General features: G+C 31.8%; 1 protein-coding gene across 1 annotated transcript; it reads left to right on the plus strand.

Annotated features, from left to right (window-relative positions):
• The first annotated feature begins 1,749 nt into the window (after positions 1–1,749).
• Positions 1,750–24,379, plus strand: LOC145332582 (rhomboid-related protein 2-like). The gene is made up of 15 exons (XM_080177590.1): positions 1,750–1,831; positions 3,582–3,647; positions 9,354–9,422; positions 10,137–10,234; positions 11,388–11,495; positions 12,090–12,157; positions 14,027–14,087; positions 14,639–14,723; positions 15,169–15,229; positions 15,844–15,909; positions 16,485–16,623; positions 17,316–17,384; positions 17,822–17,912; positions 18,482–18,551; positions 20,629–24,379. Exons 1-15 carry the CDS (start codon positions 1,778–1,780, stop codon positions 20,760–20,762), a joined length of 1,239 nt encoding a protein of 412 aa, XP_080033716.1. The 5' UTR covers positions 1,750–1,777; the 3' UTR covers positions 20,763–24,379.

Raw genomic sequence — 24,379 nt, forward strand, 5'->3', positions numbered from 1 at the left:
AAAATATACAAAATTAAAAACATTATTACTCTTAAAAGTAATATAGTAATAACAAAAATAATTCATATACATATATAAATGTCTGGGGTAATTAACTGTAAAAGATTCCTTATCTGATTTGGTTAGCCACAACCACCTTATCTCTTGTTGCTATGCCTATAACTGTTTGTAAAACTATACCATTATTTTATATGTGTACGTTTTAATTAACTATAAGGAAAATCAGTTTTAATGTGATAAATTTAATCATAGCTTTTAGTTGAAAGTGAAAAAGTGACATAATATTTCAATAGGTACACCATTAAGTTTTGGTTTTTAAAAAATATGAAAAAAAGCATCTGGTTAAAAAATCTGGTTTGAAAACTAACTCTTTCCTTTTTCCCCTTCCTTCCTATAGGTCCCTGCCAGAGCTAGAGAGAGAGAGAGGGGACAATGGGCTGTTTGTTAATCAAGTTCCCAAAGTTTTATAATAAAATTTTCTTATTCGCTAGCTTATCAACTTTGGGGACTTTTGTGAAATTTCAAAATTTGATTGGTTAGTATATTAAGATGGTTGTTCAAATGTTTGAACCTCTAATTTTAATCTATAAAAGGGATTATTTTTTTGTATCATCATTGGGATATATCAATTTATCGGCCATTGTCTTATCCCTTTAGGTCCATGGGACCCTGTAGAAACCTGTACTATAAAAATTAGGTTTGCGTAACATTTAATATGCAAGATTTTGCATTGATAAAGAAAACATTTTTCAAACATTTAATTTTTTTATCCTTAAAAGTTTAATCATTGAATAAAAGTTATATTTATGTATCAACAAGAACGATGTTATTGACATAATTTTAAACATTGTTTGGTAGTTTCATAAGCCTTTGCATAAGATGAAAATACAAAATTAAAAAATATTCATTTAAAGGTTTTTAAGCAGGGATCGGAAGCCGCGCGTAAGCCGCGTGTAAGCCTCAGTAAAATCGTCATTTTATCACTATAAAATTTAGCTGGATGTATAAAACTGTCTCTTTAGTAGCCAATCCTTCTTTCAAAAATTTCTTTTTCTGCTCACAAGCAGGTTTAAAACTGAGGCTTATGCGCGGCTTCCGAACCCTGTTTTTAAGTTTCTAGGTAATATAATGTGAAACATAATTGTTGGAAGAATTTGAACATTGCGGGTTTTTACAACCAAATCAAAGTTATATAACAATCGTATGATACACCGTATTTACTGTTTAAGGTTGTCATCGTTGTTCATCTAAAAAAAGTACGTCTGAGATGGATAGCTTTTTTCGTTAATTTAGGCATGTTCGAATTGTCCTATCGATTTCAAACTTTGCATGGTGATTCCTGTAGTAGTTAGGTACGATTTATAAAACGTTACAACTATATAATCATTACCAGAATGTCCGTACGTCCATTTTAAACATGTTGATTTTTAAACTTTTTTAACAACAAGTTTTTATGTGATAAAATCATCCGATTGTTCTGATTTTTGGATTACTGATTCCTATTACAATAAGGTACAATATTTTGAGCGAAGCATCTCTATAATCAAGTCCTAAAAATGGCAGTATGTCCCTAAACAGAATCATGTATTTAATAAGTTTTGCAACAAATTTACGTAAAATTTTGTCAACTTATATATTAATATTTTGTATATTCAGTTCTGACACTTTAAAAGAGTCAATGTTCGTCTGTCATACCGTTTCAGAGCTTCGCTTTTATGGATGTTGTCATCCTTGTTTTTTTATATTTCAGAAGGCAAGCAAACCAAAAAAACTAGATATGAAAGAATGGGTTGAACTATTGAAGAATGGTAAACCATGTTTACAAAAAGAGGTAAATATTTTCCAGTATGGCTTCGAAACCGCTTAATATACGGCGGATTAGAACCGGTTCTCAGCCATACTGAAAAATCTACGAATTTAAAAATGTATAATCATAATATTAAAACCAGTTTTGTTAGCCCGTGGCTTCGGCATTTCGGGGCTAACGAAACTAGTTTTAACCTTATAATTGTACATTTTATGTCCGCGGAAAGCTGTTTATAATACGATTCGATAAATATATAATTCAGTATTGTTCCCCTAGTGCATAACATGCGAACTGACTGACAGAGTGAGTTATAGAGTAGATGATCATTGGAAAACAGAATCAGCACAAAAATCGAGACGTCTATCTAATAGTGAAGTAAATGAAAAGCACAGAATTAATTGCAGACGGACGGAAAAAGTTATGTATATAACTGGTTGCTAATTGGTATGGGGATATCTTCAGAAAAAAATCACCAGTCTATTTTTTGATATCAGCCAGGAAATTTACGTTTTTTCCCAAAACGTTTCAGGAAGACCGACGAATTATAGAGTGGATTTGCTTCCTAAAATATACTTCCCTAATGAGTGTCCACTTTAAATCATTAGCTTAACAATTTTGGTGATTTTATTAGATTTTTTATTAGTTGGTTCATTAAGTTTGTTTTTTTAACGTTTCAACCACTAATTGTAATATACAAAAGGGGTTATTTAGTGTATCATTGGAGATGTTCATCAATTTATCGGCCATTGTCTTATCCCTTTAGATCCCTGACTTTAAATCAACTTTTACTGTCCGCTCTTTTGGTTATTTCTTAACAAGATTTTTGCTTTTAAATTTTGCGAGAACTTTTGGGAATAAAAAGAACATATTTTTATAGCAACCCACAGGGTTTACAGCCCTTTAGAGATGCTTTTTTCTTTAAAAAAATAATTGGAGGGAGGGGTGGTTCGAGTTAGGATTCTTTGTGGTTCTAGGTCAACCGTATGAGTGAAAAAAACCCAAATTTTTTATGTATATAAAAATTCCTGTATTTTACATTTATAAAACTGGATAAATGATAATCATAGATAAGGTTTTACGGGTATAGTCCCTTTCGTAACATCGCACCTTATGGGGCGGTTCTTCGTATTTTTCACAGTAACTTTTCTCCTATTTCTAGCCCCTGCGGGGGACTCTAACCCAATATAACCTAACCTAACCTAAAATAACCTATAAAAAGCCATTTTAAAAATACAACGAATCGCCCCTTATGGGGCGATGTTACGAAAGGGACTATTCCCGGTTTTACTTCTACTTTTCCTCTTAAATATTTCTGAGATCAAAACTTTTGTATAATTCTTGTGTTCTGGTTTGTCTGTCTGCAAGAATTGATTTGACTTTATTAAGGACGAGAAAATGCTTTAGTATCAGCAAGAATCTACAGTGATACAATAGATTAGAATTTCTTGAAAAACAAAACTACCCCTTTTGACAGTTTAAAAAAACAGTCAAAATTTGATAATAGTTATTTATAGCACAGTATAATAGACAGCTTTCTGCAAATAGTAAAATTAAAAATTATGTTGTAAAAACCAGTTTTGTTAGCCCCAAAAGGCCGAATATAATATGATGCGATACATGATTTTTCAGTATGGCTGAGAACCGGTTACATTCCAACCAATATTAGTCATACTGGAAAAAATTTGAAACCAACAAATGAAAGGACGAGTTTAGAAAAAGTTAGAAGCCCAATGACCCCTACTACCCTCATACTAATTAACTGTTGTATTTTTAGGATTTGAAAAGTAACGATTACTCCCGATTAGACTGGGATGATATTTTTGATAAATTAGACACAAAGGTGAATATATTCTTTTTAAAGCGAAGCTTTTCTACAATTAAGGTCGGTCCGTCCCCATTCGTAACTAAAAGATCTGATCGTTACCTTTAGACATGTTAAAATTGTCCTATAACTTCGCAAACTTTCCTATTCCTATGATTTTTTGAATGATTAAAAAATTATGAAAAAAAATCTTTTTAAAGGTAATACGTAAGAAGTTTTTTGTTATTAAAAATGGGAGTTTTTAAGCAGTATTTCCTACAGGCTTCAAAGGACGTTAAATTTATGTGTTTATACTGGGTATTCCAAAATATAATAATAGCCAAAAATCACAAAAGCTAAAAATCATATGACTACTGTATTTACTTTTACATATGAATGTTTTCATCCTTGTTTTATTTCAATATAATTATGATTTTACATTATTGTTGCTTAGGCGTTTTTTTTTGCGTTTATATTTGAATAATATGCGTCGTTTTTATTAATAATAGATAAACAAGGATGACAACAATCATAAAAGCGAAGCACTGAAACGGTAGGACAAACGGACATTAACACATGTATAGTGTCATAACTAAATAATCATAATATAAATGTATAAGAGTCAAAGCAAAATTGTAAGTAAATTCGTTGAAAAACTGCTTGATTCAGGATAATGTTTATGGACATACTTACATTTTTAGGACTTGATTATAGAGTTGCTTCGCTTATTAAATTATACTTTGTTGTCCCAGGAATTAATATACCAAAAATCAGATCAATCGGATGATTAGATCACATAAAAATTTGTTGTTAAAAAAGTAAAAAAATCAACATGTTTAAAATGGACGTACGGACATTTTGGTGATGATTATAGAGCTTTCTAAATCGTACCTAACTACTAAAGGAATCACCATGCAAAATTTGAAATCGATAGGACAATTCTAACATGCCAAAATTAACGAAAAAAGCTATCCGTTACGGACGGACGTACGGACGGACCGACCCTAATTATAGAAAAGCTTCGCTTTTAACAAAGATGATAACCATCATAAAAGCGAAGCTCAACAAATCAGTCTGACGAACATTCAAACAATGGATAATAATTCAAAGTGGAAAGTTTTTTGTTTGTTTGAAGCTAAAGATCTTAGAAAATGATGGTACAAAAGTATTATTTTTTTTTCAGGAAAGCTATATAAATGTCTTTTGATAGTTTTAGGCCATTTTAATGACCTTCCCGACTCTAAACTAGGGGCTAGGAGAGAAGCAACTAGCAAATAATATAAAGTAACAACGCATTTAATATTCCAAATAGCTGAAGCTCATTATTGTGCCTATAAAAATGGGGATAAATTTGAAAACTTTTGGCCGAAATGTCCAGAATGACGTCATGAATAATTCATTTAACTAATATGACGTCAATTGGGATACTTTGGCCAAAAGTTTTTAAATTCCCCCCCTCTTTTTACAGGCACTATAAAGAGCTTCCAAATATCTAGAAGTCTAAACAAAATTTTCTTTTTAAACAATTCCAAATTACTTGAATACTGGATACTCTATGGACACATACTAACATTACATGGCTTGATTACAGTGATGCTTCGCTTATAGCATAGTACCTACTCTTCCTAGGAATCATTATTTAAAAACTCAGAGGAATAGGATAAATTTATAGTGTGAGGGACAGAAAAAATGACTAAAACATTCCCAAGGCTTAATATAAAACAGCTTAAACCAACTTCTCTACAATAGTTAGCGAAATCTTAGTGGAAAAATAGAAAATTGTTACTTAGTATTATATCTGAGTAAAATATGAAATTTCTTAATTATTTGATAAAATCAGGCCGCAGAAAAGACGCATTTTAGAAATTTTAAAATCAAATAAACAAAGGCATCTTTTAATTGCCTTTTTATGTTTTTGTTTATAAAGCTAAAAAGCAGTTTACATCAGTTTTAAGCAGTTTTTAGTTATGGTTCATGTTCATTTTTTCTTTGGGAAATTAATTTTTATAAAAAAGGTCCGGCAACGCAACATAATAAATATAGTAGATCTAGACCCATACTTGGTATATTGGACCAATTAGAACACAAATGATAAAAAACCGGCCATACTATTGGTAGGCTTTTACTAATTTTGATACAGTCTTAATTTCTTAGGATAAAGCTAGCTTTCTGGAAAATTCTATTGTTTAAAAATTTCGTCGCTCGTATTATTGGAATATTTCACATCCTATTATATAAAGTATTATTATATGTATAAACACATTTAATTTTTTATTAGTAGCGAAGCTACTCTATAATTCACTATGTCCGTCCGTCCGTCAGTCAGTCAGTCCGTAACGCTATGGGGGAAATGTGATTTTCTCGGCTCCTATTCAAGATAGACAGCTGAAATTTTTAGTGAAGATTCATATGACATATGCCCATCTAATCTATACATTGTTTTGTCCGTCTGTTAATTGGGGTGCTAGATCGATTCCTAGATTTTTACGTTTTTGTAATTTTCTCGATTCCTGTTCAAGATAAATGGCTGGAATTTTCAGGGATTGAATAAATTTGGATTTTACATATTTCGATTAAGTTTTATTTAGATGCCTTTATTGGTTGGGTTGCTAGATCGATTCCTAGATTTTTAAGTTTTCATGATTTTTTCAATCCCTATACAAGATAGACAGTTGAAATTTTCAGGGATTGAACAAGTTTACTTTATACATAATTCCACCTATTTTTATTAAGATACCTTTATTGGTTAGGGTGCTAGATCGATTCCTAGTTTTTCAAGTTTTTGTAATTTTCTCAACTCCTGTTCAAGATAAACGGTTGGATTTTTAGTGATTAATTAAGTCAACATTCTTCATATTTTGACCAAGTTTTTTAAGACTTACTTTTTTTTGGGGTGCTAAATCGAATTTTAGATTTTAACGTTTTTTCTTATTAGCTTAATGCTTCAAAAAAACATTATACAATATACATTTTAAAAGGTTTCGTGATTTTTGTTATTGAAGTTTTTTATTACATACTCTATAGATCATTTCCAGTTGTCTATTTATAGTTTTTGAGCTTCGCTACTTATGGATGTTGTCATCCTTGTTTAACTATTTATTGGTGGAATACACATGTTTCTCTATAAAAATAGATCATCAGTTCCAATTAAGATGTATAAAATAAGAGTTAAAAAGATATATGTCCATGTATTTTGAATCTTTTTAAAAGACTAAATGAGAAAGAAGTGGAATACAGTAATAGTGTCTGACTGATTATGACGTAACAAAAAAATTAGCCAATGAGAGGCCACTATAAATTTTACCATTGGTCAATAACGGCCTCTCATTGACTAATTTTTTTTGTTACGTCATAATCAGTCAGACACTATTACTGTGTTCGAAAGAAGTGTTAGAAAATTGTGCCCCCTGCGGGTTTTTTTACTGCTTATATCCTCTTGGGGTTGGGGGGGGGGGGAATTAGCATCTTTATATAAAAAAGGGGGAGGTGTTTAAAGGGAATCTTTAAAGAGACAAAAATAGGTCATATTTATCATTTGCAGTTTTACAAATTAATACATATTTCTTTTGTGTGTAGCCTAAGATTTCGGTAGTTACTGATCCGATTGAGTTCTACATTTAAGTGAAGGTTCATGTTTGACCTGAGATTGTGTTAGGTTGTTTTTTATTATTTAAATTTAAATCTTAAGTTGGGTTAATGCTATTTTTCTGCCCTAGATGCTAAAGGCATAAAGGTATATAGACAAACTTATAAATTCGTCTGCTAGAAATTACTTTCTAAGTTTGATGGGTTATTTTGTCTCAGAGCCCATCTAGAATTATACATCTATTGCAACACAAACTATTCATTGTTTAAGTATGGCGTTTTTACATTTAGGGCGTGTCCGTCCATCCGTAGCACATTGCTTTCACTTTCTACCTTTTCATTTTCCTAATTCAATTAGTACTTTTTTAACGGCGTTTCTAGCATCTAGGGGAAGATAGGTAGTAAACTAGCCAAAAACCATTCCAAGGTGCATTTTCTTAAAATATATAACACAAAAGGTTCAATAGTTAGCGAGATCTCAACGGACAAACATGTCTATTATTTAGCTCCCCTCCCCCCCTCTCTTAACTTTTAGATCTTGGCATCTATTAAAGATATCAAGACAAACAAAAAAAACAAAGTTGCTTCATACATTAAAATCAGGAAGATTAAAATAAAATTTAGTGCCGTGTCATCGTTATTTATAACTAAAAACCTCCATAAATATAGAAAACGACGAAAAAAAAGCAGCAAAATTGTGTTGAAAAATATTTATTGTAACTTTACTGAAGTTCAAGGATGACCGGTTGATATTTTCTCACCTCTAAAGATCTTAATTGGTTTTTGGGGTCGCTTTTATGGATGTTGTCATCCTTGTTTGAAAAGGGTGTGGCGAGAGGAAATAGTAAAGAATACACAGGGATCTTAAGGATAAGATACTGGACTATAAATTGATATATACTTCCCCAATGATGATTAAAAAAATTACCCAACCAATAGATTAAAATTATTGGTTGAATAATTTTGACAATAAAAGTTTTTAAAAACCAATCAAAATTCAATAAGATTACCCCAAATAAGATACGGTTGTAATAATAAAACTTTGGGTACCAGTGTAATTTACAGATCAATGTCCCCTTCATCCCTGATAATACATAGTACGCATTTGCCATTTTTTTTATTCATAATTGTTTTTGTCACAGATGGCTGAATTAATAGTACGCAAAAATCTGGGACTTAAAAAAAATTTAACATAAAAAACATTTATTAATTGTTTTATTTCCATCTAAACTACAGATGTATTTGGAATCTCATGTTCGAAAAGTATTTTTAGACACCTTTTAAAGGCGTGGCTTTTATAAATTTAAGTCGTGTCCTTATAAGATGTTAATTATTTCAAACATTGTTTATTTTATTTAAAGTTTAAGCAATTTTGCGAAGGTTAAAAACAATATCAAAACCTGGATTACAATAAATCAAAGTAAATTTAGAGTGGCAGCGCGTTTGATTTTTAAAGTCTGATCGGATTAAAAATATATGTATCTAATATAAACTTCAAGCTTATAAGATCAATGCGTTTAAAATTGTCAGTCGGACTTCTCGGTAATGATTATAGTAGTGTTGCATTCTAAATTGTTAATTACTGTTACAGAAATCATCATGCCAAGATTAATTAAAATGATTTTTAAAAGCAAAGCTTTTCTATAATTAGGGTCGGTCTGTCCGTACGTCCGTACGTCTGTAACGGATAGCTTTTTTCGTTAATTTAGCCATGTTAGAATTGTCCTATCGATTTCAAATTTTGCATGGTGATTCCTTTAGTTGTTAGGTACGATTTAGAAAGCGTAGCAACTCTATAATCATCACCAAAATGTCCGTACGTCCATTTTAAACATGTTGATTTTTAAATTTTTTTAGCAAAAAATTTTTATGTGATCTAATAATCCGATTGATCTAATTTTTAGTATATTGATTCCTGGGACAACAAAGTATAATGTAATAAGCGAAGCAACTCTATAATCAAGTCCAAAAAATTTAAGTATGTCCATATACATTATCCTGAATCAAGCTGTTTTTCAACAAATTTACTTACAATTTTGCTTTGACTCTTACACATTTATATTCTGATTATTCAGTTCTGACACTATACAAGCGTTCATGTCCGTTTGTCCTACCGTTTCTGTGCTTTTATGGATGTTGTCATCCTTGGTTATCTTCTAGGATGGTAAGGAGGATGATAGAATTCCAAGTAAATGTTTTATTGAGTGGATGGACGCACTTAATTTTCAGGTAAAAAACTTTTAGTAATAGATTGATAAAGTAGGGGGGGGGGGGGGTATCCTAAGAAATAAGAAAAATGAAATAATAGTTATTATTCGCATCGTATTATAAACGGCTTTCCGCAGATATAGAATGTACAATTGTAAGATTAAAACCACTTTTTTTAGCCCCGAGCTGCCGGAGGCGCCGGCTAAAAAAACTGGTTTTAATCTTATGATTGTACATTTTCATATTCGTAGAAAGCTGGATATAATACGATGCTAGACATAGTTTTTTCGTATGGATGAGAACCGGTTACTATCCAACGGATTCGAATAATTACGGGAAAAAGAATATTTATTTCAGTCAGCATATTATAACACAATGATATGATCAGAATATTTACATAATGTGTATGATGTACAACCCCAATTATTTTGAACAAAACTACCCTACTAGTACTATAGATCATCATTTTATTAAAAGTTTGGACTCTTACAGTTTTAATCAACATGTCAAGATGAAAGTACCAAAATATTTTCAGCCAACTAATAATAGAACGTGTTTATAAACCTTTGGGAACCACAAAATAAACAATTCAATGTCCGCCAACTTAAATTTTTTTTTAAATTAAGGAGTTTTATTTCTGTGCAATATAAAAGATGGAAAACAATAGAAAATAGAAAACTTAAGAATATCATAATTATGTTTGATTAAACTATTATTGTTGTGTTTTGATTTTAGGACTCATTAAGTTTGGAATCCAAACATGGGGTGAACAGATCTAAACTTATTCAAATAGCTTATGAAGCTGATATTGATGAAGATGGTTATATAGACAGGTAGATAGATAGATAGATCTACACTTATTAAATAGCTTATGAAGCTGATATTGATGAAGATGGTTATATAGACAGGTAGATAGATAGATAGATAGATAGATCTAAACTTATTAAATAGCTTATGAAGCTAATATTGATGAAGATGGTTATATAGACAGGTAGATAGATAGATAGATAGATAGATAGATCTGCACTTATTAAATAGCTTATGAAGCTAATATTGATGAAGATGGTTTAATAGACATGTATATAGATAGATAGATAGAAAGATCTACACTTATTAAATAGCTTATGAAGCTGATATTGATGAAGATGGTTATATAGACAGGTAGATATATAGATAGATAGATAGATAGATAGATCTACACTTATTAAATAGCTTATGAAGCTAATATTGATGAAGATGGTTTAATAGACAGGTACATAGATAGATATATAGATAGATAGATAGATCTAAACTTATAGAAATAGCTTATGAAGCTGATATTGATGAAGATGGTTATATAGACAGGTAGATAGATAGATAGATAGATAGATAGATAGATAGATAGATAGATAGATAGATAGATAGATAGATAGATAGATAGATCTAAACTTATTGAAATAGCTTATGAAGCTGATATTGATGAAGATGGTTATATAGACAGGTAGATAGATAAATAGATAGATAGATAGATAGATAGATAGATCTAAACTTATTAAATAGCTTATGAAGCTAATATTGATGAAGATGGTTATATAGACAGGTACATAGATAGGAAGATAGCTTGATAGATAGATAGGCAGAGACATGGATAGACATTTAGATAGACAAAAATCAAAGATAGATAGACAAGGTCAATCAGATTTACAACTAAATAGTTAGATAAGTAGTTAGAAAGATAGTTAGATAGATGGATTTAAAAAAAAGATAGGTAGACAGTTATATAGATAAATGTGTGTGAGTGTGTGAGCCAATGTGGGTTTCCTTTACAGTAAAGCTTTTATGAAAGGTTCCCAAGAGAAATTTACACTAGAAAGAATGACCCTAAACAAACTTTTTAACTTTTTCTTTTTAAAACTAAAATTAAAAGTTAACCCCCCCCCCCCTGTTCACTTAAGTGCCCCTATTAGCCGCTGGTAGAATGGTGAACTTAATTTGTTTTACACTTAGGTATGAATTTAAGAGGTTGGTAGACAAACACTCGAAACAATGGGGAAAAATCCAAAGCAACAAGTTTTTATCCTACATCAGAATTGTGGCATATGCCGAGGAATACAGGTGAACAGTAGCGTAGCTGTACTATAACTATCACATATATGAACGTCATCGTTCTGTTTACGTAAGTTTATTAAGTTGACTTTATCTTCTATATTTTGAAATTTTGAAATATTGAAAGATGACTTTTAATTTGACTTCTCGGTAATTTCACTTAAACCTACTTCTAGCTCCTGTAGGGGAAGGAGTGCTTTAACCATGCGAGGCCCCATCCCTAGGGGTTTCTCTTCCTGCAAAGATGTCTTTCCTCGTCTAGGAGGTGCTAGGTTCGAATATCGGCTTAACACCACGTCATAACTAAAGATGATAAAAATGTTCCTACCGGTGCTATGTCAGGTTCGCGACATAAATAGTTGAAGTTGGAGAATGTCTAGGCCCAAAACAGGCACAATTCATTACCATGCCCGTTTAGGACTTCTAAGACAAAGGTCGTGCAATCAAAGGGTTCATTATCTACAGGGCGATATACTCTTGACACTGCAATTTAAGAGTAAGTTCTAAGGTGCGTAAAGTGGTGTAGAGCTCCAAACGACACATGGCCCTCAACCTAATAAAGTTCTGTCTATTTTTAAAATGAAAAAAAATGTAATGTTTTAGATGGCTGCCACCACCATGGTTCACATTTGTTTCTGTTGTTTTACTTATTGGCATCTACATTTTCAATGGTAAGCACTTCATACAGCAAGCATGACGACACCCATAGGGGCGTCGTAGCTCAGTGGTAACGCACTGAGTTACGGTGATGAGAGTTCGAGTTCAAGTCCCCATGTGGCAACTCGAATTCTCAGATGAACATATTCACACAACTTCCCCTGGTTGTGTAAGAAGGGAGATTATTAAGTGGTTTGGATACTTAATAGTCACGTACATAATATCTGTACAACCCTTATCCCAAGCTCCTCTGCGGAGAGCGTCATTTATTAGGGTGGCTTAATTTGGGACACCTGCCATACTCGGCGGGGTTGAGGTAATAAAGAGTAGCTCCCTTGAGACAGCGGGTCAAGGCATAATGTAGTTGGGCGTGGAGCTTGATAGCCCCAGTGGCTATACAAAAGTGTCTCGTCCTTCTTCATGACTACTTAGATCCAAACACTAAGAAACTATGGCTACACACACACACACACACACACACACCCATAAAACCGAAGCATCTTGGAGGGAAGGAACATTTGACTGGTATAAAAAGTTTCTTATTAGTTTGCTCAAAACTTTGGGTACTTTTATTTCATTGATGTTGGTTGGTTATAATCTTTTTAAACAAACAATTTGAATCTGCAGAAGGGGTAATTTTGATTATCATAATTGGGATGCACATCAGTTTATCATCCATTTGTTATGTTGCTTTACTTATTGGCATTTACATTTTCAATGGTAAGCTCTTCATAATACAACAAGGATGACAACACCAATAAAAGCGAGGCTCCTGGGAGGGAAGGAACATTAAAATGGTATATAGAGTTTCTTATTTGTTTGTTTAAAAATAATGGGTACTTTTATATATCTTACTAGCGGCTACGACCCTAGAGGCCTCTAGTGGCACTTGATATGATATGATTTATTAGCAGTAAATTACAGATTAATTTAACAAATAATTTAATACATTTTAAATTACATCAATTTTTATAGATATATTTATTTACATTGACATAATTAGGGTAACTGTACTACAGGGCCTTTAAAGTCAATCTTGACTGTCCTTCGGCCCAATTTTCATTTAAGTTTTTTTTTCTTATATATTTACAGGTTTCACAAATGATATAAAATAATACTAGCTATTTACAGGGTATGGCATTTAAGTAGCTTACTGGTTGCGATATTTAAATTATATTTAGGTTTTTCCACAGGGATAACACTTTCTCTCCCTGCATTGAAATGTTTTGTACTTTGATATACACTTATTTTTTATATTTAATATTAATATTTTAAATATAATTTATAACGTTTGACGTTTATATTTGCGTTGAACTCTCTTTCTAAAATCGAGAACGTAAAAAATTTTTGATTTCTCTTGGGAGGGTGGTGGTACCCTCCCCTAAAATAGTTAAAAAACCTTCCCGGGACATAAGAGAATCTACCCTGTTAATAAGAACCCGATCGGTTCTTCGGTTAGCGAGATCCTTCGGTACAGACACAGAGACAAACAAACATCCTGTTACTTTAGTAAAAGGATTTGGATTATATCTTATCTTTACAGAAATCTTCATGAAGTTAAAATTGTAATGGTAAAATGTTAAATACTTAACATTACAATAACAACTTAGAAAATAAAATTGATATAATGCAATATTACTAAGTAGCGCAAATGCTCTATAAATAGAACATGTCAGTAATCACGTCCGTCCGTAGGGCACAACGAAATAGTGGCTTAAAGGTTTCGTGATTTAATGTATATACATATATATATATATATTTATTTAATTCTAGTATATTTTCCATTTTTCCAAACTCTAATTTTAGGGTTACTGTTCTTTTTCCCAGAAGCTACAACTGTAACTAGTAGATTTGCGCTACTTATGAAATAATATTTTGTTTAGAATACTTTCAATCTTCTGGAACTCTGATTTTTGACATGCTGGTCTACAATCCAGCTAGAAGGTAAATTCAATCCGATTAATTAACGATTAATTGCATCGTGTTACAAAGAATTTTTCACGTAAATAGAATAAAAATCAGAATAGTTATTTCTCGCATCGTATTATAAACAGCTTTCCGAGAAAGGGGACAATGAGCCGTTTATTACACTAGTCCCCAAAATTTTATAATAACGTTTACTAATTAGTTGGCTTAGCAACTTTAATTGGTTGGTTTATTAAATTGAGTGTTCAAACGTTTCAACCAATAATTTTATTCTACAGAAGGGCTAATTTTGTGTATCATCATCATTATACATCAAAATATTGGCCTTTGTCTTATCCCTTTATATCCCTAATTTTCAGGGTTCGGCAGCCGCGCCTCAGCCCCGCATAAGCCTCAGTTTTAAACCTGCTGGTGAGCAGAAAAAGAAATTTTAGAAAGAAGGATTGTCTGCTAAAGAGCAGTTTTATACATCCAGCTGAATTTTATAGCGATTTCACTGAGGCTTATACGCGGCTTACGCGCGGCTTCCGATCCCTGCTAATTTTTACTACATCTTCACTAATATTTAGGTATGAGGCTTGGAGATACTTTACTTACATACTTCTGCATGGGAGTGTGCTACACCTCACACTAAACCTCTGTCTTCTATGCATGGTAAGATTACTAGGTGTTTTCCCTAAAAGTGTTGTGCGAGCACTTGAAACCACCCATCCCCCTTATTTTAAAAATAAGAAGAAGGGAGGGTAGTTATGTTTTATCTGTGCCTAACCCTTTGTGATGGTGCTTAAACTTTGCAGGGGCATTTACCCACGCGGTGTTTAAACCCAGTAGGGTTACACTATACCTAATACAACCTAACCTACCCAGCTTAAGGTAACAATCTTACATTAGAAAACTACCCCCTACTTATTTTTAGATAAGGAAAGTAGACCTGTTCTTGGCTAGGCACTTTATGGGAAACCGTCGATAAATTGAAAATCCAACAATAAAGCATATTTTTTTATGTTTTTTAGGTGAAACATATCTAGGTACACACCCACCTAACCTTCTGATATTAAAGCTTCGCTTTTATAGATGTTATCATCCTGTTTTTGTTTAGGTTAGTTTGCCTTTGGAAATGACACATGGCACTGTACGAACACAGATAGTTGCGTTAGCAGGTTTTTTTTTATTTAAAACTTTAATCCTAAAACTACTACTTAAATAAGTTTCTAATATCCTTATATTAAAGTAACAGGATGCTTTTATGTGTGTCTGTCTGGCTTTACCGAAGGATCTCTCTAACTGCTAAACCGATAGTGTTCTCCTTTACAATGTGGCTTCTCATAGGTCATTAAAAGAATTATAACTATTTAGGTGGTGGAGGGTACCACAACCTTTCCAAGAGAAATCGCCCCTAAAAATGAAACCTCCCCTAATTTTGTTTTCTTTTTTATTGTTTAAACTAAAATTCATAATGAGGGAGGGGGGGATGACTTTCCTCTTCCCAGCTGAAGTGCATTTAAAGGCCACTATAATATAACAAATATTCAGCTTAAAAATTGTTTTACTGTACAATATATAAAAACAGTTTATATTAGAACTACCGATTGCGCCCTTAGCATCTAGGAATAAAAAATAGCTTAAAGCCATTCCGGGCCCTAAGGCAAGCTTCCCTAAAAAAATGAGAGCTCAATTAATGCTGTAGTTAACGAAATCATTACTATTTCATGTAGAGATAAGTAAAACATTTTATCTGATGATAATGCAATTTGTAGAATTATATATTTTTCAGGTGCCATATCTTCTTGCTTGTTGTTCTCAGTGTCAAATCCAAAAGCTTTTCTCGTAGGATCTTCAGGTTAGATAATTTGACTTACACTTATTGGCAGGGAGGGAGGGAACATTAAACAATGAATTAAATTGGTACCAACATTTTTATACACACGCCATCTTATTATTTAGTTAGGTACATTTATATAATTATGTTTGGTTGATTCCAAGCTAATGCAGGCCAAGCTTTTCAACCAACAATTTTAATCTACAGAAGGGGTAATTTTAGGTATCACCATTGAAAATGTCTTTTTCTTTTAGATCTATGACTTTTGGGGGGACACCACACCTATAATTTTTCATTTATTTCAATAAAAGGGGGGGTAGATAAGTGTCTCACTCGGTTCATTGAGAGATATTGCCGAGGAGAGAGAGAGAGAGAGAGATAGAGGGGACAATGAGTTGTTTATTACCCTAGTCCCCAAAGTTTTATAATAACGTTTTCTTACTCGTTGAATTAACAACTTTTAATTTAATTTTGATTTATAAAAGGGGGAATTTTGTGTATCATCATTGGGGATGTACATAAATTTAACGGCTATTGTCTTATCCCTTTAGATCCCTAGATATTGCCCAATTTTTTTTAACAAATTGTAACTGTAGGCGCTGTGACAAGCCTAGTAACAGCCCATCTAGCCTCCATTATCCTAAACTGGAGGGAGGATACTCTAATATTGAGACAGAGGTTCAGAAACTCGCAGGCAACCAGTCCCATCTTTGGTAAACCCGTCAGAGTTGCCAGGTAATGTTCGTTTCTTTTTCTCGGCTATTATTTGAGATAGATGTTCGAAGATTTACTATATCTTTTTAAAATCAATTAATCTTATAATTAACTTGGTCTGTCAGTCATTCATTCCTGCCAGAATTGCCAGGTGTTATCATAATTAAATTACTATTTGTAGAAGCAAAGCTACAACATAATTTTATATGTCCGCCTGCAAAAGTTTGCGGACAATATGTTTTTAGAAAGAAGGATGAAGGAATAGTTATTTCTCGCATCGTATTATAAACGGCTTTCCACGGATATAGAAAGTACAATTATAAGATTAAAACTAGTTTTTTTAGCCCCGAGGTGCCGGAGGCACCGGCTAAAAAAACTGGTTTTAATCTTATTATTGTACATTTCTATATTCGTAGAAAGCTGGATATAATACGATGCTAGACATAGTTTTTTCGTATGGATGAGAACCGGTTCCTATCCACCGGATTTGAATGAATGCGAGAAACATTTTTAGACTAATTCGGATAATAAAAATGTAATATAATATATAAATGTTATTTAATTTCTAATACTTATTAACATGATTGTGTATAAAAATTTACAACATCATAACACTACAGAAAGATAGACAGACAAATACAAACACTTCTAGAGTAGATTCACTACTAAAATTATTCTAGAGGTAAAATAAAATGATATGAAATTATTTTTAGAGTTCTCCTTGTAATAGTGATATTGTGCCTGGATATCTTCAAATTTTGCCAAGACAATGAAGACACAAAGTAAGTTTTAGCCCATATTTTGGAGTGTTCCCTCAAAGTGCATGTTAAGCACTCAAACCCCCACACATATTTTTGAAATAAGTTGAAAATAAGGCAGGATGGGGGGGGGGTCGTAGTTTTCGTTTGTTTGTTTATTACTTCAGGGCAGTTTCTGGTTAGTTTGAAAATGGGTAGCCCCGCAAAGGTCGGCAATCTGCAAGGGTTGAGCATAGAAAAACACTTTTGTCTTTAAGATTACATTTCTTTAAAAATATATTTCTTAAATATTTTTTTTTTGGGGTGGGGTGAAACACATTAAAAGAGATAGAAATAAAGACAAACATAATATTTATTTAATTGCAGAGGGAGAGGGAGAGGAGACAATAGGCTGTTTATTACACTAGTCCCCAAAGTTTTATAATAACGTTTTCTTTTTCGTTAGCTTTATTGCTTTACAGGATTGCTTTTACAGCCCACATAGGCGGAGCAGTAGCTGGACTATTTGTTGGTATCGTTGTGCTACAAAATAGAAGAGTTCAGTTCTGGGAGGTTAGAAATTTGATTCTAAACCATTTCATTAAATAATTAAAGCATGGCGTATCCGCTCGTCGTCGGGGAAGTTATAGGTTAGAATCTCGGCCCGACACCGCGTCATAACGTAAGACGTTAAAAATGGTTCCTACTGTCGCTATATCAGGTTCTTGACATAAATAGATAGCGTAGGGGGGGGGGGGATGCCTTGGCCTAAAACATGCGCAACTAAATACTATGCACAGTTTGGATTTCTCAGATAAAGGTCTTGCCATCAAAGAGTTGGTTGTCTCATGGGTGTCCTAATACCCTGGGTGATTGGACGGAAAAGAAGAGATTTGGCTCCCCTTAGTTATCCTAAATTGTTGGACCTGACATGGACAGCACCCTCGCACGTATGAGGTATATAAAAATGATTATTTTACAAGATTGTATACATCCAAAAAGCAAAGCTTACAGCGTTTGGAGCTTATTTTTATTTGACTTGACAGGTTTTAGGCTAATTGTAATTTTTAATTAACCATAAACATTAATAATATTTCTCTTTCAATTAGATAAAAGTATGAAAACCCTATTCTTTATTATAGGTATGGGCTAAAGCAATGTGCATAGCAATTGTTTTGATCTTCATTTCAATACTCATCATTCTTAACATAGGTAACATTTCATTTGATACTTTAAAAGTCAAATCCAGAGAATCGACTTTAAGATAGCCAGATATAAACATCTCCAAAATCAAATTAAAAATCTTCAATAAATAAATATTATTTCCCATTAATACCCATTCTACAATTTTAATTCAAGTGTTATGTCAAAATATTATGCCACTAAAATATCCAAAATTTTCAGCAATTTCAAATGAAATTAATAATTATATATTTTTTTATGCTTAAAAGAAGCCTGCAAGAAATACCACGCTTTAACTGCTGAAAGACTGCCACAAGTAGATCAATACCCCAAATTTGAGGCCTTCAGATTCTATAACAAAAAAGTTCTAGGCATTTTAAAATGACATTTTATGTACAATGAAAATTTTGAAAGATTCTCAATGCTAATGTTAGAAATTTTGAAATTAAACTACGTGGCCTAGAAACAAAATTATAAGCTTTTTTTTGCCATAAATTTCGGTTGCAAGGAATTAATTATATTTGTACAATAAAAATACCCATTTTTATAGTCAAAACCATTAAAAAAAATTAAGTTTAACTTGCGTTGTACCGAGTGTACTGTAGCCAATCAGAAGGCTGAATCAGCTAAGCAACCAATCACAGCTGAGCTTGTTTTAGTTTTCCCCTTTGTTTCCGCTATGATTTTCGTTCACAAATGCAACTTAAATCGAATTTTTTTTTATATATTTTGACTATGAAATGTTGTGTTTTTATTGTAAATATGTAATCAGTTACCGGCAATCTAAATTTCTGACAAAGATAAGGTTATAATTTTATGTCTAGGCAACGTAGTTTAATATTGTTTTTAAAAGCGAAGCTTTTCTATAATTAGGGTCGGTCCGTACGTCCGTCCGTCCGAGATAGTTAGCTTTTATTCGTTAATTTAAGCATGCTAGAATTGTCCTATTGATTTCAAACTTTGCATGGTGATTCCTGTAGTAGTTAGGTACGATTTAGAAAGCGTAGCAACTCTATAATCGTTACCAGAATGTCCGTACGTCCATTTTAAACATGTAGATTTTTTTACTTTTTTAATAACAATTTTTTATGTGATAAAATCATCCGATAGATCTGATTTTTTGAATACTGATTCCTATTACAATAAGGTACAATATTATGAGCGAAGCATCTCTATGATAAAGTATTAAAAATGTCAGTATGTCCTTAAACAGAATTCTGTATTTAAGAAGTTTTGCAACAAATTTACGTATAATTTTGCCAAACCTTATATTTTCATATTTTGTATATTCAGTTCTGACACTCAACAAAAGTTAATGTTCGTCTGTCATATCGTTTCAGAGCTTCGCTTTTATGGATGTTGTCCTCCTTGTTTCTTTTATGAGCATTGTAAATCTTTCAAAATTTTCATTGTACATGAAATGCTATTTTGAAATGCCTAGAACTTTTTTGTTATTGAAGCTGAAGGCTTTAAATTTGGGGTATTGGGTCTACTTGTGGCAGTCTTTCAGTAGTTAAAGGGTGGTATTTCTTGCAGGCGTCCTTAAAGGCTGAATGTGTACGAATAAGATTAATTGTATACTTGCCCCAATGTTACATCGAGTTTTTAATTATCTTAATTAATTTTAGGATGGATAATCAAGGCCTATTTTGTGGCTTGAATATCATAATTAAATTCAAGTCGACTTATAGGATAAATATTATCAAAAAGAATATTTTTCCATACATCCTACATCCTATAATATAAAGTAGTAAGAGTTATTGCCTGTATCGAAGAATCTCGCTAAACGCTAGACCGATCGGGTTCTCCTTTACAAAATAGCTTGTCATAGGTCCCGGGAAGGTTTATAACTATTTTCTTGGGGGATGGGACACCTCCAACCCCCCTAAAAAAATGAGAAATACACCCCCCAAACAAATTGTTTTTTTCTTATTAAAACTAAAATTAAAATAGTGGGGACGACGATTCCCACCCCCCCCGCTAAAAAAATTTCTTTTAAATCTTAAATACGAAAAATTAGTTTGATCAAACCTCTTGGGGCAAAGCCCCTATAGGCTAGGGGCAAAGTTGGTAGTAATTTTGAATGAAACGTAATATATTATCTTAGTATGGAGTGATGGTTCCTATTTCCCTGAGCAGGACCACGGCCCTATTCACAAAGACCAGCCCTATGTTCCCAAGAATACATCCATGACACCGGATCTATATCTCGAAGATGAAGATTACAAGATTGATTATTAAAGGCAGCTGTCTATAGTGCCCTAGCAAAATGGGGATAGATGTTACTGCTTTTGGCCTACCTATTCTATTGACGTCAGGAAATACCATATACCCCATTTATTTTCCAGGGGTTTCTTTCCCCCTTCCCTTTCTCTTATCCTCTACTATGACGTCAATAGGTACTTGGTAGGCCAAAAGCTGTGAAATCTATCCCCATTTTCCCAGGGCACTAAACACTTATTAAAGAAGAAGAAAAATTGACATTTTTTGTCATCAGTACAATATCAAATATTTTGAAAAAGTCGTTAATACAATGGAAGGTCTTAATTTCATTAATGGTAAACCTTAGCTGGCCAATATATTAGCTGTAGCTTTTTATCTAATAAAGTTATTTATGAAAAACGCAGTCTAAAACCCCCTTATTGCGCAAATATCCTTAAAATGCCGCTGTTCATTTTAACAATTAATTTTCACTTCAATCAATCTATAACCAAATTAAATAGACTTTGATATATATTTTTGAGTGTAGCTAGCCGGTTAGCCGTTAGCAGCTTTTAATATTATTGAAAAGAGATCCTTCGCTGTTTAGTTTACTTATTTCTTCAACAATTTATATATCAAAAGTAAAAATCAAAATAAGATTAATATTTGTACTTATAATCTAATGATATTGTAAAAAAACGTTGATTTTGATGCCGCCTTTCAGTAAACCAAAAAATATGTTCCTATTACGCGCATTGGAAAAGTATTTTAAAGAAGCAAATTATAGTGCCTATACAAAAATGACGTCATTTTTTATAAGCACTATAAGCTGCCTCATTTAAAAGTTAGATTTTATACTAATTTATATTTACCTAATAATTGATTTTTCATTCAAAAGTATTACATTTTTGAAAAACACAAAATTAGTAGGAACATTACAGTATAAAACATGAAAATATATTTTATAAAAGTTATTAGAATACAAAAATGTCAGTTTTATATTCTATTTTCTTGGTAACTTTTATGAAGTATCTTTGAAAGAAGGCGTCTTAACTTTTTTGCTTTTTATTTGCTTAGAATGGATTCGTAATATTTTTCTGATTCTATGAACCCATATTTTTATGTCTGTTTGAGAAAATATTTAGGTTTAAAGTTTTTATTAAACCGAAGTTAAAAAAATAGATTTTTTCAATATTTACTCAACAGAATTTAAAAGTAAGGTGTCAAATTCAAGATCTTACTATTTTTGTTCATACTGGCAATTTTCTTCTTTTATTTTGTTGCGTTTTAGTACCTTAAAACTGACTTAATTATTTTTTTAAAAACTTAAATTACTTCAAAAATAAGAGGTCTACAAAAAACCGATTGCGTATTTGAATTCTATGGACCATTTTACATCTATTACTTACTAAAAGAACCGGCTAGCTATCTTAAATAAAAAGCAAAAAAGTTAAGACGCCTTCTTTAACCTAAACTAGAGAAAAGAGTAAAAATTTGAATAGAGTATTATTATGAGATGACCAATCCTAAGCACTAAATTCATCTACTCTCCCCCCATTGAAATTGAAAAATTCTTTGCGCCTTGCACATTTTTTGCACAAATATTTGGTTGAGTGTTTTCTTGCCCTATGTCTAACCCCTGTGGGACCTATACCTGCAGTGTCCTAACTCTGCAGGGCTACCCATTACCTAATATAACCTAACTTAACAAGGCCTAAGTAATGAAAAAAGGGGGCGGAATTATCAGGTATTATCTAAGAAAGTTCCTAGCTTAACAGATCATAATGTTTATGCCCTTGTAATATTTACAAAACTGCACTTCAATGCCTTTTTTTTACCTAAACAAAATGATTTCATTTATGCAAGTTTAAAAAGAAAACTTTGTTAATAAAACGCCTAAAGTTTTTTTACATGAAAAAAAGGGATAGTTATTACAGAATAAATTCCCTCTGAAAATTAAGTTAAAAAAATTTAAAGATTAAAATATTTTCTAAAACTTCCCCTTATTTTATCAATAATTATTTCTGTTTAAAACGAATAAATACTGTGTGTTTTTTTTTATTAGAACTTTTTTGAAAGCAATTTTACTCTACTTTTAGTTATCAGAATTTAAAGATTAATGGCTTATTTTCTTCGTTTTTTAATGCAATTAATAGAACAATAAAAAAAATATTTCAGTTTTTATTTAAAAAGTACAGTAAAATCTAAAATTCAAAACTTAGGTGTCAACATCTAAAAGAGTTTTTTTTTATGCTCAAATATTCAACCTTTTGCAAGAATGGCTGCTAAACACTTTAAAGTTGAGATATACATAGAGCTAAAAATGTCTACAGATACTATTAGGAACATATACTAGAACATATCAAAGTTTGAAGGTCAAATCTCAACCAGGGAAGAAGTAGTGGCCCCCCAAAGTCGACTATAGAAAATCCAATTTTTTTCTTGCAAAGGGTAGAAGATTTAGGCATAAGAAAAATGCGCTAAAACCATTTTTAGATGTTGACACCTAAGTTTTGAATTTTAGATTTTACTGTACTTTTAAATAAAACTGAAATATTTTTTTTGTGTTCTATTAATTGCATTAAAAAACGAAGAAAATAAGCCATTAATCATTAAATTCTGATAACTATAAGTGGGGTAAAATTGCTTTCAAAAAAGTTCTCATAAAAAAACACACTGTAGTATCCTAATGCAGAAGCAACTTATAGTGTCTAATAATAAATGACGTCATACAATACAATGACTAATGATAGGCCAGAAAACATTTTACCATAGGGAAATTACAATGTATACTGGCCTCTCATTGGTCATTTGTATTGTATAACGTCATTTTTGATTATGCACTTTAAGGTGCTTCCCTAATGTAATATTTGTTAATTTGAATCTTTACTAATAATCATGGTTCAAATCTATAATGCAATAGTTTTGAAGATATTTTTTTTTTATATTTTGATATATGTGTGCTATTATGGATGCTGTTCACAGAGCTCGGCAATCGTCTGTAAGCCACTAACAGCTGCCATAAATTTAATTATAAGATTTTCAGGAAGGGAGTGGACATTAGACTGAAAATAATTCCTTTGACTTACAAACTTTGATTAGGTTTTAAAAATAAGCAGTGTCCAAACTTTTCCAATAAAATCTACAGAGGGGAAAATTTGTGTATCATCATTATTGATATAAAATTTTTTTCCAATGTCTTGTCTCTTAAGATCCCTGGAATGTAACCGAACCCATCAGGAATGAATTTTAAGGAGCCCATTGTAATTTAATTGGCGGCTTTTTTTACAGCTGGCTGACGACTGCTAAGTCCTGGCAGTTTATCTGTATCAGATAAATAGAAACCACAGCTGCTCTACAATTTACTTTTATCTACAATATTTTACAATATATGTATGATAATAATGCTTTGATAATTCTAATTCAAATTTATTTTTGAAAAAAAATATTTTTTAAACATTGTTTTATACATTGATTTTTATAATATAGAAATATGCTTTTCTAAAACTTTTTTTAAAGAACTCAACAAAAATATATTCAAATTGTCTCTAAAATGATTTTCAATTGTGATACTATTTCTAAAGATTTAATGTATTTTCTTTTTGTACAACTTTAAAAATGTATTTTCTATTTAGAAATATAATCTTATTTAGTAA

Source organism: Acartia tonsa, chromosome 11 (genome assembly GCF_053477335.1).
Source record: "Acartia tonsa isolate MP-2025a chromosome 11, ASM5347733v1, whole genome shotgun sequence".
NCBI classification, from domain to species: Eukaryota; Metazoa; Arthropoda; class Copepoda; order Calanoida; family Acartiidae; genus Acartia; species Acartia tonsa.